The 18,234-nt window shown below is 39.0% G+C and overlaps 1 protein-coding gene across 9 annotated transcripts in view; it reads left to right on the top strand.

Moving 5' to 3' along the window:
• The window catches only part of CSNK1G3 (casein kinase 1 gamma 3), a 148,477-nt gene that overhangs the window by 116,095 nt on the left and 14,148 nt on the right, over positions 1-18,234 (top strand). For 5 of the 9 annotated variants that reach the window (XM_075541456.1, XM_075541455.1, XM_075541454.1 and 2 more), the window contains exon 11: positions 2,366-2,461. The exons of the other annotated variants lie outside the window; for them this stretch is intronic. In XM_075541456.1, coding sequence (XP_075397571.1) covers positions 2,366-2,461 — 96 coding nt within the window. The remainder of the gene's footprint in view (positions 1-2,365; positions 2,462-18,234) is intronic. 9 annotated transcript variants of the gene reach the window in all.

Consider the following 18,234-nt stretch of genomic DNA (forward strand, 5'->3'; position numbering starts at 1 on the left):
AGAGAAGCAGTTCCCAAAGTGCCTCACTCTCATACAAAAGGCCACCCCAAGCTACCACTTGATTGACAGGTTTGACTCCTCCCCTGGAGACACCCAGTGTCTCACTCACTGTCATGGGGCCAATCCTGATTCATAGTGAGCCTCGTTGGTTTCTGAGATGGTACCTGTTTATGGGAGTAGAAAGCCTACTCCTAGGGAGTGCCTAACTCACAACTCACATAAACTCATTCAGGTACCACAGTGCCACCGCTTATCAATTATCATTTAAAGTACAGATCTGCTATTTGTGGGTTAAGGATTTGGTGGGTTTAATAAAAAGATATTCTAGAGCTGTCCTAATTACTTAGAGGATATAATTGTAACAAACTTTCCAAACATAGATGATAGACTTTTGCTTCTTACAGTTTAGTATAGAAATCTTAGTGCCATTGATCAATTGTATCTCCTGAATTTGCAATTTTCTTCCCCAAAAGATTACCTTGGTCAGCAATATCCTTAACCCATGTGCTCCCTTCATATAAATCAAACTGCTGCCTAAACTCTTTGCTATAATGTAAAGTCATAGAGGTCTCTTCAGAAATGCAAATATTAGGGAAATTCGAGAACTACTAGACTGCATATCCCATATGTACTGTCTTTAAAGAACCTCTTGAATTCTCATAAGAATTGCAAAGCAAATATTTATGTTCTTTTTTTATGTAGTATTGAGCCAAGCTTCATCTAGCAAAGAAGCCCACTGCCCGCTTCTGTAAGTGGGCCATACTGACACTAACCCACACTCGGAACCTTGGGATAGAGCTGCTGTAGTCTCAAGCCTAGGAGTAGAGTTTGAAAATGTTGGAGAAATACAGAAATCTGTGAGGAAACTTTACTCGACTGTGCACTTGAGAATCATTAAGGCAAGAGATCAGTTGGTTGGCATTTGAAACCAACCCTAATTTAAAGATATGGGTTGTAGCCAGCAGCTTTAAAATATACAGAAATATCCTTTATTGTGGTTTCTTAGACTTAGGCTGGGTTGGGGAAACGGGCGGTGCAGGGGGTGGGGAAGAAAGGAAAGAGCAGACAAAGTCTTTAGAATATGTGTAATTGTGGTAAAGAGCCAGGTGCATACTAAGAAGAAGTAGCACGAGGCTCTGAATTTGAATATTTCTTATACTCCTTACTAGCTTTGTGACCTTAGAGAAGTATTTAATATCTAAGTGCTTCAATGCCTTAATAAAATGGGGATGATATTGTTTTTCCTTAAAATTAAATAACAAACATAAAACAGCTAAGACAGATCAAATGTAATTGAAATATAAATACTGCGGACTTCCACCATCTTAATATTCCACATTCCTGGAACACAGAAAACTTACTACACAATCATTCTTAATTTTGTTATAGGTTGCTACTTGTATGTGGTTATTAGCATGCAGATTTATTAAGGGATCTAAAAATATTAAGAGTTATTAGCTTGTTTCTTATAAATTCCTAAAATAGTTTTTTGATTTGAACCAGTAAAAGGAGATCAGTGAATTAAAGGATCTCCTATAGCAAGCGTCCTCAAACTGCGGCCCACTGAGGACTTTTATCCGGCCTGCCAGGTGTTTTTGCCCCATTTGTTTTTTTACTTCAAAATAAGATACGTGCAGTGTGCATAGGAATTTGTTCATAGTTTTTTTAAAAAACTATAGTCCAGTCCTTCAATGGGTCTCAGGGACAGTGAACCAGCCCCCGGTTAAAGAAGTTTGAGGACCCCTGTGCTATAGGATGTAGGATGTCTTCTGTTGTGCTTACAGCCTCATGGTGTTCTATTGCGACATCTCACTATTTAAAAAGAAATTTTCTATTTTTTTTCATATCGTCCTCATAATCCAAAGCAGGTTATCCTAAGCAAGAGAGAAATGTTTTCTAAGTCTCTAAGTAAACTAAGGACTATGAGTTTTTTTTGTTTTTGTTTCTGATTTTAACCCTGTTAAAAGTAGATCCTCATTTGAAAACCACTGGGATCTCTGTGGTAAGAATGCAGACAGATGCCTTTTTAATGTGTTCATTATTTACTTGGAGTTCTTTCTTGGGCATCTCTGGGTTCTTAGTTAACTTTTTAAAGTTTAGAGGATTGGGTCTGTAATCTCAGTCCTTTCATATATAAATTTCTAAATTCTGTGGTTTTGTTTTATTTCTATTGTTAGTACATAATTTCAGTGCTTTTACTAAAATCTCTCCACATCACCATGCAAAGATAACTACATGGTTCAGAATAGTGAAGGCATTTTAAATTTCCTATTATACACTTGTTTTAATATATTTAAGGATGCGATGTATAACGTATTGGGTTTTTCTTCTTCCATGCATGCCATATGCATTAAATAAATGGCAGTCGGCAGACCACAGGGCAGCTTGGGACTCCCAGCAGGCAAATCCCCACCATTTGAGAGCTCACCTTGCAGCAGACAGACATGGTGGCTCGGTACAGGTATTTTCTGATTTTTGCATGAGTGATTATTTCCCAAATTTATACAACTAACCCTTTTTTTGGAACTCATGGCATGATTTCATACCTTAATGAAAAATTTGTTGCTGAACTGTGTCCATAATCCTATCCCTTTGTTATTTAACCAAACACCAAAGTTAACTTGGTCTAAATTGACCACCAGAGATACTAAGATTTTGTCTTGGTTCATTTTTGAGAGAATATGCAACAATATGTCATTCTCACAACAGGCTAGAAAAACAGTTGTTAGCATTCGCAGTATGTGTTAAATTTGATTTTCCAATAGTGGGAGCACTCTTTTTTTTTTAATGCTTTATAAAACAACGGAACATTTTTTATATCTTTTCCCTTTCATTGGTTTTGACTTACTAACTTGGCATCTGACATTCTTTATCCTTAATTGACTTTCTCTTGTCAGTTTGTTCATTTTTATTAATTTTTCCTTTCAATGAGTTAGGAACTCTCAGACATATAGCATATAAATAGTAGGCACTCAGTATGTACTTTGTGAAAAAATGGTTCAATAAACATGACTCTAATTTTATATAATTTATTTGTACTTGTAGAAAATATCCGATGGGGAAAGTGATCGTAATAACAAGTATTCAACTCTTCCCCAATGAATGGTGTGCACTGAAAGCAGGAGGTTATGTTCTATTTGTTCTGTTTGTTCCTTTCCATTTATTTATAGACAGACACTATATGCTCTATTGTTATCTGCCCCTAAATTTTAACATTTTATTTTATTTATATTGTAGATAGGTAGATATGGTTGAGTCTCTTAAGTCTTTTTAAATGTATGTTTTAATGTAATTGAAGTAACATGTTAGTTACATCTATTTTAATTAAATACGTTTCTTTAAATCTTGATTAATTTCCCTCCACATATTTTCACTTGAATGTTTTTTCATTATTTATTTAACCAAATTTAAAATTTTTCTTAGTATCTATTTTCACTTAACTGGATTTCTGTATCTGAATTATATTTTTATATTTGCAAGTATACTTAAAAGCTCTATGATTATTCACAATTACATTTGAAGTAATTAAATTGTTAACAAGCTATTTCTTAAAAACTTATATTCAGTAGATTTCTTCAGCAATAATAGATATATTTGATGAGCTTGTAAAATCTTAGAGTGAGGAAATCAGTCTGAATTATAAAACGTTTGACTTCCTCAATACATATTATTTGAAACAATAATTAAACAAATTGTATATCACATATATAACAAATAAGATTAAGTATCTATTACTTATTTAAGTATCGAGTTTATGTGTACTTAATAAATGTTTGTGCAGTGTTCAGGAGAGTCTCCAGCAATGAAGAAATTAGGTTGGTTTTCTACCCCACCTCCATCATTGGCAACATGCACTTGGTGGATGTACACTGTACATAGGCAGCTGTGTTCCTTACCTGGTGGCCAGGGTATATGTTCTTATGAATTGTGCATGGCACACCCATTGCATCCATGGTTGGCAATGTGTATCCCAAGGATTGGGTGGCATGCACCAACCACCTCAGGTTGGCTGCGTATGCTTGTGCCTGCAGCTGCACCACTTGTTCTTTTTGTTCCATCTGGTGGGAACAGTGACTGTGTCCTCACTAGCCAGCCACACCCATCCAACCTGCCTCCCAACCCACTGGACAAGCGCCATCACCACTTCACTACTGGATTGACAACAGATAAAGGCCAACTCCTGCTCTGCTCTCCCTCCGTTGTTCTACATGACCTAGAAGCAGACTTGTACCCTTAATCCCACCTACTATCCTCCCACCAGCAAGCAAGCAACGAGCACCAAGATGCTACAACATTAACGATCAAAATAGTAAATCTACCCCACCGACCTGGATATATCAAAATGAAATGAAATATTAGGGCAAAATAAGTGTACATATTTCAGTATAGTTATAAGAATACTACAATCTCTTGGAGACAAGAGACATCTTTAAATAATACAAAGAAATAGGACACAGTGGCTCAAGCAAATGAATCAAATACGGGGCCAGAAATTCTTTCTGGGGAAGAAATGGTAATACAGCTACCTAAGTAGGAATTTCAAAAAATGGTTTTTAGGACTCTTCGATAGTGAAAACCCACACAACTGAAGAAAATTATAGGTAAAAATCAAGAAAACAAACAAAACTCTAAAATTCACGAGCATAATTCAAGAATCAAACCAAACTTGTCATTGAGTTAACCTGACTCACAGCAACCTTATAGGACAGAGTAAAATGGCCCCTGTGGGTTTCCAAGGCTATAAATCTTCACGGAACAGAAAGCCTCCTTATGCTTCCATGGAGTTGCTGGTGGGTTGAAACTACTGACTGAGTTAGCAGTCCACCACATAACCCACTGTGCCCAAGGGCTCCTTCAAGAACAAATTATCAAAATAAACAGGTAATTAGAAACCATACATAAAATAGAAACCCAGCAGTTAACACTTAAATTTCAGAAGTAGGTAATGCGTTCAAACAGTGGTTCTCAACCTTCCTAATGCTGCGACCCTTTAACACAGTTCCTCATGTGGTGGTGACCCCCAACCGTAACATTATTTTCGTTGCTACTTCATCACTGTCATTTTGCTACTCTTATGAATCAGGCGACCCTTGTGAGGGTGGTTCGACCCCAAAAGGGGTCGCAGTCCACAGGTTGAGAACCACAGGTTGAGAACCGCGTTAAAAGGACAAAGGAGTATCGATCCTTGTATCAACTACTGTGGCGGTTGGGGAATGATGTTCTTGACGGGTGCCATTGAGTCAGCTCTGACTCATAGTGACCCTATGCACAACAGAATGAAGCACCATGCAGTCCTCACAATTTCTCCTGTGTCTGAGCTCCTGTTACAGCCACTGGGCCAATCTATCTCGTGCAAGGCCTTCTCTTTACACTGACCCTCTGCTTTCCTAAAGCCTGATGTCCTGCTCCAGGGACTGATCTCTCGACACATTTCCAAAGTGTGTAAGATGAAGTCTCATCATCCTTGCCTCTAAGGGGCATTCTGGCTTACTTTCTTCTAAGACAGGACAGTTTGTCCTGTTAGCAGCCCATGGTACTTTTCGGTTATTATTTTCCAGCACCACAACTCAAATGAGTTGGTTTTTCTTTGGTCTTCCTTATTCATTGTCCAACTTTCACATGCCTATGAGGTGATTGAAAGTACCATGGCTTGGGTCAGACATACCTTAGTCTTCAAACTAACATCTTTGCTTTTCAACGTTTTAAAAAGCAGTGCATTGTGTGATCTCATGACTGCTGCTTCCATGAGCATTGATTGTGGGTCCAAGCAAGATGAAGTCCTTGACTGCATGAGTATTTTTCCATTTATCAGATATTACCCACCTGTTGGTCCAGTTGTGAGCATTTTCGGTGTCTTTACATTGAATTGTGATCCACACTCCAGGCTGCAGTCCTCAGTCTTCATGAGCAAGCTTATCAGGCCCTCCTCACTCCGTGAGCAAGATTGTCATCTGAACCTCACAGGTTGTTCATAATACTTTCTCCGATCCTTACGCCTCATTCTTCATCATATGATGCAGCGTCTCTGAATGTTTGCTCAGCCTACAGGTTTTAAGAGTATAGTAACAGGATGCAGTCCTCATGTATACCTTTTAGGATTTTAAACCATGCAGCATTTGTGTCAGTCTGGGTCGACCAGAGAAACAAACTCATAGACACTCGTGTGCATAAGAAAGAGCTTTACATGGAAGAGTAATTGTTTATTAAGAAAACCTCCCAGCCCAGTCCAGATCAAGTTCAAAAGTCTGACATTAGCCTAGTCTGTACATTCTTCTTCAGATTCATGCGGCACATGCAGTGAGGCCAAATGCAGGAAGATCACAGGCCAGTGGGTGGGAAGTCTTGTGGATTTAGTGGCAGTGGAAGCATCTCAGCGCTGGTGTGGCTCTTCACGTGGCTCCTCCAGATCCAGGCCTCTGGCTCTCTCAGCATAGCTCTTTGTGGCTTTGTCAACAGGAGTGTTTCACAGTGTGTGTGTGTGTGTGTGTGTGTGCGTGTGTGTGCACGCCCCACCTCCAGCGAGCTATTTATCTCCATAGTGCCTCCAAATGAGGTCATCAAGCTTCACCCCTTCACTCATAATAGTATCAAGTTGGCACCAGATTGTGTAACTACCATAGTATTCCTTCTGTTCAAACAACTTTCTATTAATGAGGGGGTACCCCCCCAAAAAAAACACCCAGAATTGCATTGGGCAGAGCTTTTGTAGTACTCTTGTTTCCTACTTGGCAAGCATTGAGCACATCACCTTGAGTCAATGCACTCAGTGGTGTCGCCTGGGAAGGTTCTGGTCACAGTGCATTTTTTTTGTAACAGCAGTTTTGCGTGAATCTTGTTTCTAGTGATGGTAATTTAAGAGAAAGCAGGTGGCTGTGAAATTTTGTTTCCTGCTCAGAAAAAAATGTCTTCAAAGCTATAGTGATATTGAACACAGTTTAAAAGGACAGCACTATAGGAAAAACTCAAGTGTATGAGTGTTTTTCCCATTTCACAAAAAGGTGAAATTTTGATTAATGACAACCCTTGTTCTGGACATCTGTTAACTTCCTGAACGGACAAACATGTAGACTTGTAGAACATTTGGAGTTCATTTCACCCGGTCAGACAGTTGCTCAAGCTTTCTATTTAGAAGTTCTGAAAAGATTGCATTAACAGTGTGCAAGAAAAAGGCCTGATTTGTGGCAGATAGAGACTGGTTTTGCCATCACAACAATGCACCTGCTTAAGCAATCTTGCATCTCAATGTGCCAATTTTAGATTAAAAACAGTATGCCTCTCTTGTCCCACACACCTTACTCCCTTGACCTTGCTGCATGTGACTTCTTTTTGTTTCCACATGTGAAGAGGGACATGAAAAGACAGCAGATTGACCCCTTAGAAGAGGTGAAGCAAAAAAGAAGGGAGGTGCTGTCAGCCTTCCAAACATGGGTTTGAAAAATGTTTCCAAGAATTGTCAAATTGCAAATTTGACAAATGAGTCAAGTGTAATGGAGAGTACTTTGAAGGTAATAAAGTTGTTTTGTAAAAACATTTTAAATACTGAGCTTTGAAAAAAATCCATTTTTTTCTGGTTACCCCCTCGTGTACAGGTATCAAATGAATACAATTATGAATTCTGGAATTCTTTCTTCTGAAGGCTATCCATAATTTGTTACATACAGTAAAATATTTTGGCATAGTGAATGAAACACAGTTAAACATCTTTCTGGTATTCCCTGCTTTCAGCCCAGATCATCTGAGGTCAGCAGTGCTGTCCCTTGTTCCGTAGCTTCTCCTGAACCCCTGGCAGATCCCTGTTGCAACCATTGCTAGAGAATCTTCTGCAAAGTTCTACATGCATGTGAGATTGACGATGCTGTTCTATAATTTGTGCATTCTGGTGGGTCACCTTTCTTTGGAATGGGAGCATATATGTATCTCTTCCAGTCAGTGGACCAAGTAGCTCCCTTCCAAATTTACTGACATAGATGTGTGGATGCCTCCGGTGCTTCATCGGCTTGTTGAAACATTTTGGTTGATGTCTTGTTATTTCCTGGAGCCTTGTTTATGGTTAAGGCTTTCAGTGCAGCTCGAATTTCTTCCTTCCATACTCTTGGTTCTTGAAATGGTTGAATGTCAGCTAGTACAGTGATAGTGTATTCTTTTCAACTTCATCTCAAGCTTCCTGCATCATTCAATATTTTGCCAATAGAAGTTTTCAGTATTGCAACTTGAGGCTTGATTTTTTTTTTATTGTAAGATATGCTGAGTATATTCATCCTTTTTGATTTTCTAACTCAGGCTGTGCCACATTTCATTATAATATTTTACTTTGTCTTCTTAGATTGCCCTTTTGAAATTATCTGTTTAACTCGTTGGAATCACCATTTCTTCCATTTGCCTTAGCTACTTAAAAATGAAGAGCAAATTTCAGAATCTCTAGTTAAGACTTATAAAATTGAGAGAGAGTGATTTATCAAGGGCCTCCTGCTCTGGTTCCCAAGCACGAAGGGAATGACTTTAGTTTTCACCTGTTGAGTGAGTTGTTCACCATTGGCTTTTCATATTTGACCTTTATTATGTTGAGAAATTTGAGCGTTTTTATCAGGAATGTTCATTAAATATTATCAAATGCCCTTTTTGGTGCCAACTGCTATGGCCATATGGTTTTTATCTTTTGTGTACTTGGTGGATTACATTTAATTGTTTTTCTAATGTTGAGCCATCTTCGTGTGCCTTATATAAATCTCATTTGATCATGTTTTTATTATTTCTTGATGTATTGTTGGGTTCTGTTGGCCATGATTTTGTTGAGAATTTTTGCATTTTATGTTAATGAGAGATGTTGGTCTGTGGTTTTTTAGTTTGATTATGTCTTTGCCTGGTTTAGGTATCACTGTTATGCTTGCTATGTGAAATTAATTTGGGAGTCTGCTGTCCTCTCTATTGTAGAATAGTTTGTCTAAAATTAATGTAAGATCTTTTTTGAATGCTTGGTAGAAATCCCCAGTGAAACCATCTAGCAATGGACATTTCTTGGTTGGAAGACTCTTAATGGCCTGTTATATTGTTTTTTGGGTTTTTTTTTTTTGGTATGGGTTTATTGATGTTTTCTACCTCAGTCTTTGTTAATGTGGGTAGATAGTGTACTTCTGAGGAAGCCTGAACTGCTGAGGTCAGCAGTTAGAAATTCATAAACTGCTCCAAGGGAGAAAGAGGAGGCTTTCTACTCCTGTAAGAACTGATAGTCTCAGAAATGCACAGGGGGCAATTCTACCGTGTCTTACGGGAATGCAGTGAGTCAGAATGGACTCGATGGCAGCGAATTTTAGTTTATAGTATGGTCCTAGGAGTGTTTCCATTTCCTGTAGGCTTTCAAATGTTTGCGAGCACAGTCTTTCATGTGGTTGCTACTAGTGCCATTGAGTTGGTTCTGACTTAAAGCAGCCCTTGTACAATAGAACACAAGACTCCCAGTCCTGCACCAGCTCACAGTTGTTCTTATGTTTGAGCCCATTGTTGAGGTCGCTGTGTCAGTCTATCTTGTTGAGAGCCTTCCTTTTGGGGCTTGTGGGGGTGGACACTATTTTACCAAGAATGATGTCCTTTTCCAGGGACTGATCTCTCCTGACAACATTTCCGAAGTCTTCCAGAGTAACGTATCACTGGTTTATTTGTTTGCTTCCCCCTTTGGATCCATCATGATATCACCCCGTTCATTTCTTATTTTTGATTTTTGAGGCTTCTCTCTTTTCCTTTAAGTTTGCTGATTTTGTTAATACTTTCAAAGAAATAACTTCTTGGCTTGCTTATTTTTTCTGTTGTTTTTCTTTCTGTACTTCATTTATTTCTCCTTTAATTTTTGTGATTTATTTTTCCTGGTGATTGAAGGCTTATTTTGCTGCTCATGTTCTTGTTTAAGATCTCGGTGAAGATGTTGATTTTGGTTCTCTCTTCTTTTTTCATATGTTCATTTATGGCTATACATTTCCCTTGAATATTGCTTTTGCTGTCATCCAAAAGCTTTGATTCTTTTATTTCAAAGAATTTAACACTCCCATTTTCAAAGACTTAACACTCCCATTTTAGTGAAGGACCGAAATAAATAGAAAGAACTCAACTAAGATACAGAAAGTCTAAACCAGTGGTTCTCAACCTACCTAATGCTGCTACCCTTTTATACAGCTCCTCATGCTGTGGGGACCACCCAACCATAAAACTTTTCGCTGCTACTTCCTAACTGTAGTTTTGCCACTGTTACGAATCAATGACCCCTGTGAAAGGGTCATTCGATCCCCACAGGGTTGCAGCCCACTGATTGAGAAACGCTGGTCTAAACAGTACAACCAACCAACATGACCTTGTAGAAATCTATAGAATGCATCACTCAACAGCACATTCTTGTCTGGCACAAATGGATCATTTCCTAGAATAGACTATATGTTAAGCCACAAAGAAAACCTCTATAAAATTTAAAAACATTGAAATAGCATCTTCTCATATGACAAGATTATAAAGTTAGAAGCCAATAGCAGAAATAACAAGGGAAAAATAATTACCTGGAATCTGAATAGCACCCTACTTAAAAGTTATTGAGTGATAGAAGAGATAAAAATAAAAATAAAAAATGTTCTTCAATGAAAGAAGAATGAGAACATAATATTCCAGAAACCTTTGGAATATAGAAAAATAAATACTCAGAGGTCAATTCATGTTAATTTAAAAATAAAAATAAAATCAGCACCTTAGTCTAACAACTGAAACAACTAGAAGAAGAGCAGCAAGCAAAGCCTACTGCAAGAAGTGGCATGGGACCATGCATGACTCCTCTGGCTTCCTTGTCACCAAGAGTCTGGGGTCATGCCTGCTTCCACACTTATCCTTCTTACCCCAACCATTCGTCCCACAGCACTGAACGTCTATGCTGAGTTTGATAATTCATTACAATGGCCACATAGAACTCACAGACAGTGCGCACAATGAAGGCAGCTTATTAGGGAAGTTAATAGGTTACCACAAGTCAGGATCAGCAAACAGTAAGGGTAAAATCGTTGGTCCACAGTAACACCTCTCCTGGTCCCTCAGCCTCTCATCCATTTGGTTTGGTCTCTGGGTCTTTGCCTGAGTTGGTCAGGAAGCTAGCCCGTCACTGTAGGTCACTGTTCTGTAGCTTTGGCATTCCTCCTCTCACTCCAGTGGCTGTCGTACCTCCAGGCCACGGTCTCTGATGTCTCTAGGCTTGGCCTCCACCACATCAGAAAGAGAGCTGGAATGTTCTTTGCCAGTAGTCCTGGGTTTTCTTTCTGTGCCCCAGATGGCTCTTACACACTAATGAATTGCTTTGATGGAGATGTAGTGTATTCTCTTTTAGCCAGTCACACATCCAAGGAAAATACAGGATGGTGCCTTACATCCTACCCCCTAGTCGGTGGTACCCTCTAGTAGTCTTAAAGATAGCCCCAAGGAAACAAAGGGTGCGACTTGCTTCAGACTCTTGGTTAAGTCTAAGGTCAGGATTTAACCCCACCATTACCCTGCCAATTAGTGTAGCTGATAACTTCCTCCATTATAGCTGCAGGCATATATAAAATATGGAATTACGGCGAGAAGTGCAGAAATGCAAATACAGGTGATTCCATCTCACCCACAGTGACCAGAAGGAAGAAATAATAAAGTTTCAAGTAGAAGCAAATGAAACTGAAAAATGAAATAAAAAAAAGAATCAAGACTAGAAATTGGTTCTTTAAAAATCCTTTAAAAATACATTAATAAGAAATAAAATTAGTAATATTACAGCAGAATAAATGAGAATAAAATGATAACAATATTATGAAGAACTGTTTTCTAACACATTTAGAAACCTGGAATATAATGACTGATTTCTAAAAATAATATTTAGAAACATAAGCTGATGTAGAAAAAACGAGCCAACCTATTACAAAAGAATAAACTCAACAGATTCTAAAAAATACACTAACAAATATAGTCATGGCCTAGATATCTTCCCTGGTGAGTTCTATGAAATGTTCAGTGAAAAGGTGACACAAATTCTACTCAAACTTTCCAGAACATAGAACAGAATAGACAAACAGTGAGTTACTTGTATGATAAAGTATAACCGTAATACCACAGCCAAAATAAAATCTTAGGCAATAGTAGCCAACACCATATCTAAAGACTAATACATCCGATCTAAATGGACTTCTTACAAGGTATGCAAGGGTAAGGCTTATTGGTGACACTATCTACTATATAAATATAACAAGGGATAATACCACTTTAATCATATCGGTAGGTGCAGAAATACAAACACGGGTGATTCCAACAGAAGATTGGATAAATCCATCAAACCTTTGAAAATGTAGAACTGCTAAGGAAGAACAAAACTTAATGATTTTCAGTCTTATCTGTTGCTCAGAGTATTGAAATAGGCAAAAGAGAGGTTGTAGGTGGAGTGTAGTTACATACCTTTATTTAAATAATTATAAGACTCATCTCTTTGAATTTAGGAAGTTTCTTTGTCTAGCTGTCATGGTAGTAAATCAGTATTGGGAATTTTTGCTGATATTATTTTACAGTGCCATTTACAACAACATTGTCAAATATTGCGATGCTTGAAAGACTATAGCTCTTTCATAAGTCACTCTGAAGTAAAAGTTGAATTAAAAAAAATCTCAGTTTATCTTTGTTGAAAGTCAATGAGAATAGACTCTGCCTTAAAAAAAAAAAGAATAAACTACCTATGGGCACATCATTTCTTATACTTAAAATGGGCACCAGGGAAGCAAACGACTGTTAAATTACTGGACTTCCACCAGTGCTCAGCGTGGCTGGTAGTTTTGAACTGCTGGCCTTGTGTGCGGCCCAACTATGCCAGTCAAGTCTTTATTATGTTATTGCAAGTGAAGAATTTAGTGTCAAGACTATGAACCATCGAGGTATAGTCCTTTAGACTATGTAAGAAAGTTGGTTTCCTATGGTAAACGTGTACCCCAGCATGAGTCCAGAATATGCTTTGGCAATTATTTGTTTAGCTATCCCTCATTTGGTCGTAGTCTTTCTTGTTAGATACCTTTTAGGATAGGTCGCGTGTATATATAAAACAGCCTAAAACATTTTTCAAATGTTTACCGGATAGATGATCACTTAATATGTTTAGCCTCAACTTAACTGCTTTCTAGTCATACTTAAAAAAACTCAAAAGAAGTTAGATGATAGTTATAGCCTTTTTAATTCATTATATTTAGAAAATATATCTACTGCTGTTTTAACATCATTGTACAAAACTCTTATTATCTTTGAATGTGTTTACTTAAATTCCATGAGTATGAATAGTATTGGAATTAGACTTGACTGGCATAGTTGGGCTGCAAGCCACAAGGCCAGCAGTTCAAAACTGCCAGCCACTCTGACCACTGGTGGAATTCAAGTACTTTAACAATCGGTTTGCTTCCCTTTTAAATATAAAAAATGATGTACCTATAGGCAGTGTATTCTTTTAAAAAAATATCATTTTTAAAAATCATTTTATTGGGGGTTCATACAATTTTTATCACAATCCATACATCCATCCATTGTGTCAGGAACATATGTACATTTGTTGCCATCATCATTCTCAAAACATTGCTTTCTACTTGAGCCCTTAATATCCGCTGCTCATTTTCCCCCTCCCTCCCCACTCCCCCCTACCTCATGAACCCTTCATCATTCTTAAATTATCATTGTTTTGTCATATATTACACTGTCCGATGTCTCCCCCCACCTTCTTCTCTGCTGTCCCCCTTTCAGTTTCCCCTTTCTACCCCACGTTCTCTCCACTCTCCAGGCATCGCCACTCTTACCACTGGTCCTGAAGGAGTCATCTGTCCTGGATTCCCTGTGTTTCCAGTTGCTCTCTGTACCTATGTACATACTTTGGTCCAGCCAGATTTGTAAGGTAGAATTGAGATCATGACAGTGTGTGTTGGGGGGGCGGAGAAATATTTAAGAACTAGAGGAAAGTTATATGTTTCATTGTTGCTACCTTGCACCCTGCCTGGTTCATCTCTTCCCCACAACCCTTCAGTAACGGGTGTCCGGTTGGCTACCATTGGGCTTTGAGTCTCCACTCTGCACTCACCCACATTTTCAATGATAAGATTTTTTTGTTCCTTGGTGCTTGTTACCTGATCCCTTCAACAGCTTGTGGTCACACAGGCTGGTGTGCTTCTTCCATGTGGGCTTTGTTACTTCTGAACTAGATGGCCACTTGTTTATCTTCGAGCTATATCTTTTGATAGCCGGGTACCATCAGCTTTCTTTACCACATTTGCTTATGCACACCTTTGTCTTCATTGATCGTGTCAGGAAGGTGGGCACCCATTGATACGATTTTGAGTTTTTTGATCTGACAACTGGTCTCTTCTGCACCTTGTGGTCAGACAGGTTGGTTTGCTTCTTCCATATGGGCTTTGATGCTTCTCAGCTAGATGGCCTCTTGTTTATCTTCAAGCCTTTAAGACCCCAGACGCTATATTTTTTGATAGCCGGGCACCATCAGCTTTCTAAACCACATTTGCTTATGCATGCATTTTTCTTCAGCAATCGTGTTGGGAAGGTGAGCATCCTGGAATGCCAGTTTAGTAGAACAAAGTGTTCTTGCATTGAGTAAGTACTTGAGTGGAGGCCCAATGTCCAACTGCTGCCTTAGTTCTAAACCTATAAATATCTGCACATAGATCTGTTTCCCTACACTCATATAAATATATTTACATATGTACATTCCAGTCTTTGGACCTCTATAAATACCCTTTGTCACCTAGTTCTTTCCTCTATTTCCTTTTACTTTCCTCTTGTCCCACTATCATGCTCAGCCTTCATTTGGGTTTCAGTAATTTCTCTAGGTGACCTTGCCCTTGCTGAATCCCTACTAGGCCTCTGAAACCCTGCGTTGCTGAGCACCACCTCCTTGCCCCTCCCCCCCCTCCCGTGTCCCCCAGGAACCATTGGTCCGTTGTTTTCTCCTCCAGACTATTCACCCAGTCTATCTTATCTAGATAGATCTGTAGAGATAATAATATGCACCAAAAATCAAGTCATTGCAAGATAGGTGATGAGTGAGAACACAGCTATGACAACAAAAAAGGAAACCAATTACCCATAGAAGAATAAATTAATTTAAAGAAAAAAATTTTAGAAAGAAAAACCTGTAAATAGATCAAGGTCTGATTTTTGATCTCCAGGTGTGTCCTTCATTCAGGCCAATGGGGTATCATGCTTTGGCCTTAGAGTCTGTCCTTTGTTCTGCTCCCACGGTTGCTGTGTCACACGCTTTTACTGATTTGCCTCAGTGTCACAGGGTCAGTCTGGGCCAGTCCCAGCCCTGAGTCTCCAGTGTTGTCCCCTTAGGGCCCTGGGCCATTACGGGATGGTATGTCTCATAGTGGAATCAGCGATATTGTCCACTTTGTCTATTGGCTGTTCAGCGCGGGGATATCGTCCTCCAGGTCTGATGGGCCAGGATATGCTCCACTCACTCTTCCTCCCCCTTCATTTGCTCCCATTTGTGCTGATCTGACATGTCCCTCTCCCCTAGCTGCAGCTTCAGTGCCGTCCTCTCAAGTAAATTCTTCTGGGGTGAGGGCAGTTGTCCATATAGCTAGTATGGGGACCGAGAAAAAAATCATTTTATTGGGGGCTCTAACAACTCATCACAGTGCGTACATCCATCCATTGTGCGTGAAGCACATTTGTACATTTGTTGCCATCATCATTCTCAAAACATTTGCTTTCTACTTTAGCCCTTGGTATCAGCTCCTCATTTTTACCCTCCCTCCCCAGTCCCCCTTCCTCATGAACACTCGATAATTTATAGATTATTATTACTTTGTCATATATTACACTGTCCGACATCTCCCTTCCACCACTTTTCTGTTGTCCATCCCCCATGGCAGGGGTTATATGTAGATCCTTGTAATCGATTCCCCTTCTGCCCCCCACCTTCCCTCTACCCTCCCGGTATCACCACTCTCACCACTGGTCCTAACGGCTTCATCTGTCCTGGATTCCCTGTGTTTCCAGTTGCTATCTGTACCAGTGTACATCCTCTGCTATAGCCAGATTTGTAAGGTAGAATTGGGATCATGATAGTTGGGGGGAAGAAGCAATTAAGAGTTAGAGGAAAGTTGTATGTTTCATCATTGCTACACTGCACTCTGACTGGCTCGTTTCTTCCCTAGGACCCTTCTGTAAGGGGATGTCCAGTTGCCTACAGATGGGCTATGGGTCCCCAATCTGCACTCCCCCTCATTCATAATAATTTTTTGATCTTTGATGCCTGATATTTGATCCCTTTGACACCTCATGATCACACAGGCTGGTGTGCTTCTTCCATGTGGGCTTTGTTGTGTTTTTCATATGGTTAGTGCTTAAATCTGGACAATAAAGGTACACAAAACTAGATTATCCTCAAAAAAAGTTAAACTCATTTGAGAAATTAAATAATACCTCACAAAATGAAACTATTATTTATGATATTCCCTTACTGCTTCTTGATCGGCATCCTTACTTGCAATAATCTTTTATCCAACATTATTGACTATATGACTTATCCTTAACCATCTTTTCACTGTAGGAGCAAGATCCCCTTCCTTTAGAGATACGCCAACTCGCTAATAGTCATTGTGTTTGCTACATATTAGAACCAGGCAACTTCTCTTCTCTGAGCATATTATGTTTACCTTTGAAAAACCCTTTTCTGTTTTGTTGATCTTACAGCAGTTGTTCTGAAAATATCTTTAGCTCTTTGGGCACATTCAGGAGTTGCATAATTCACTCATAAAGTTTCACGGGAATTTGTGGTGTAACACAAAGCTGCAACGCATGGCAGGTGTCACCTTCAGGTTTGGCATTTTTTCTTTGTACATTTTATGTTTGCTTACTGAAGTACAAACACAATGGGGGGAAATGTAGTATTTTATCAGAAGCATAACAAATTTTATGAAATTAATAAATATTACAAGCATAGTTCTGTCTAATTTTTTATACCCATTGACAGAATGAACATTACTGTGGGTTCTTAGGAATGTTTAGAACAGCAGTTCTCAACCTGTGGGTCGTGACTCTTTTGGTCCTTGAACAACCCTTTCACTGGGGTCGCCTAAGACCATCGTAAAACACATATTTCCGATGGTTTTAGGAACCAACACACCAATCCTCTCTCTGTCTCCAGGAGGGTCCGCCCACATACCAATACGCCCACTCCGAGTACCCAGGGTGAAGACTGTCACCCATGTTACTCCATGCTTCAAGACGAAGTGTCATTTATTTGTAATTAGAAAGAAATATTTCACAACATATAATACATATTGTTTTGTGATTAATCATTATGCTTTAATTATGTTCAATTTGTAATAATGAAAATACATCCTGCATGTCAGATCTCCACTATGATTCATAACTATCAAAATTAGTTATGAAGTAGCAATGAAAACAGTTTTATGGTTGGGGTACGCCACAACATGAGGAACTATATTAAAGGGTCGCGGCATTAGGTAGGTTGAGAACCACTGGTTTAGGAAGAGTAAGGAATGTAAATTTGTGGTCTCTACTTTGGGTGGCTGCCCACGCCTCACTTTAGAGAGAACCCTGGCTACAAGTGCCATTTTAACATCTGGTCATCGAACTCACCAAAATATTAGATATGGGTTCTGCTGAACTGCTGAATCCCACCGCTGACTCTGGGGTACAAAGCTGCCTTCTCCTCCCGTAGGATTTACAGTCTCAGAACTCACTGGGGGCAGTTCTGCCCTCTTCTATTGGGTCAGTTGTTGGCCATCGACTCGAATGCAGTAAGGTGTTTTGTTTTTTGGGGGTGGATCATCTGTTAAATTAAGTTGCTTATCTATCATGATTAACCTCAGGGCTCTGCCCCACTTCCTCCTCAGCCTCTGATACACTAAAGAACTGTAGTCTGCTTGCCTTACTTTTTACCTCTTAAAATAAGAGTTGTACTAGCAAAGTGGGAATATCAGATCAAACTTCTTTAGGAAGAAGAACAAGAAAAATAAGAAACGAAACTGTAAAATGCCTAAGCTTTTAAAAAATGTCAAACCTCAAATCATCTATTATTTTAAAATATAGCTTACGCTTATCAGCCTGTAATCCAAAAATAAGTAAAATTGTTTTAAAAAGTAAGTCTGATAAACATTAATATTCCAGAAAATCATGTTCTAGTTCAAGTTGGAATTATAGAAATATCATCTAATTAAAATCACT

The sequence above is a fragment of the Tenrec ecaudatus genome, chromosome 2 (assembly GCF_050624435.1).
Source record: "Tenrec ecaudatus isolate mTenEca1 chromosome 2, mTenEca1.hap1, whole genome shotgun sequence".
NCBI lineage: Eukaryota > Metazoa > Chordata > Mammalia > Afrosoricida > Tenrecidae > Tenrec > Tenrec ecaudatus.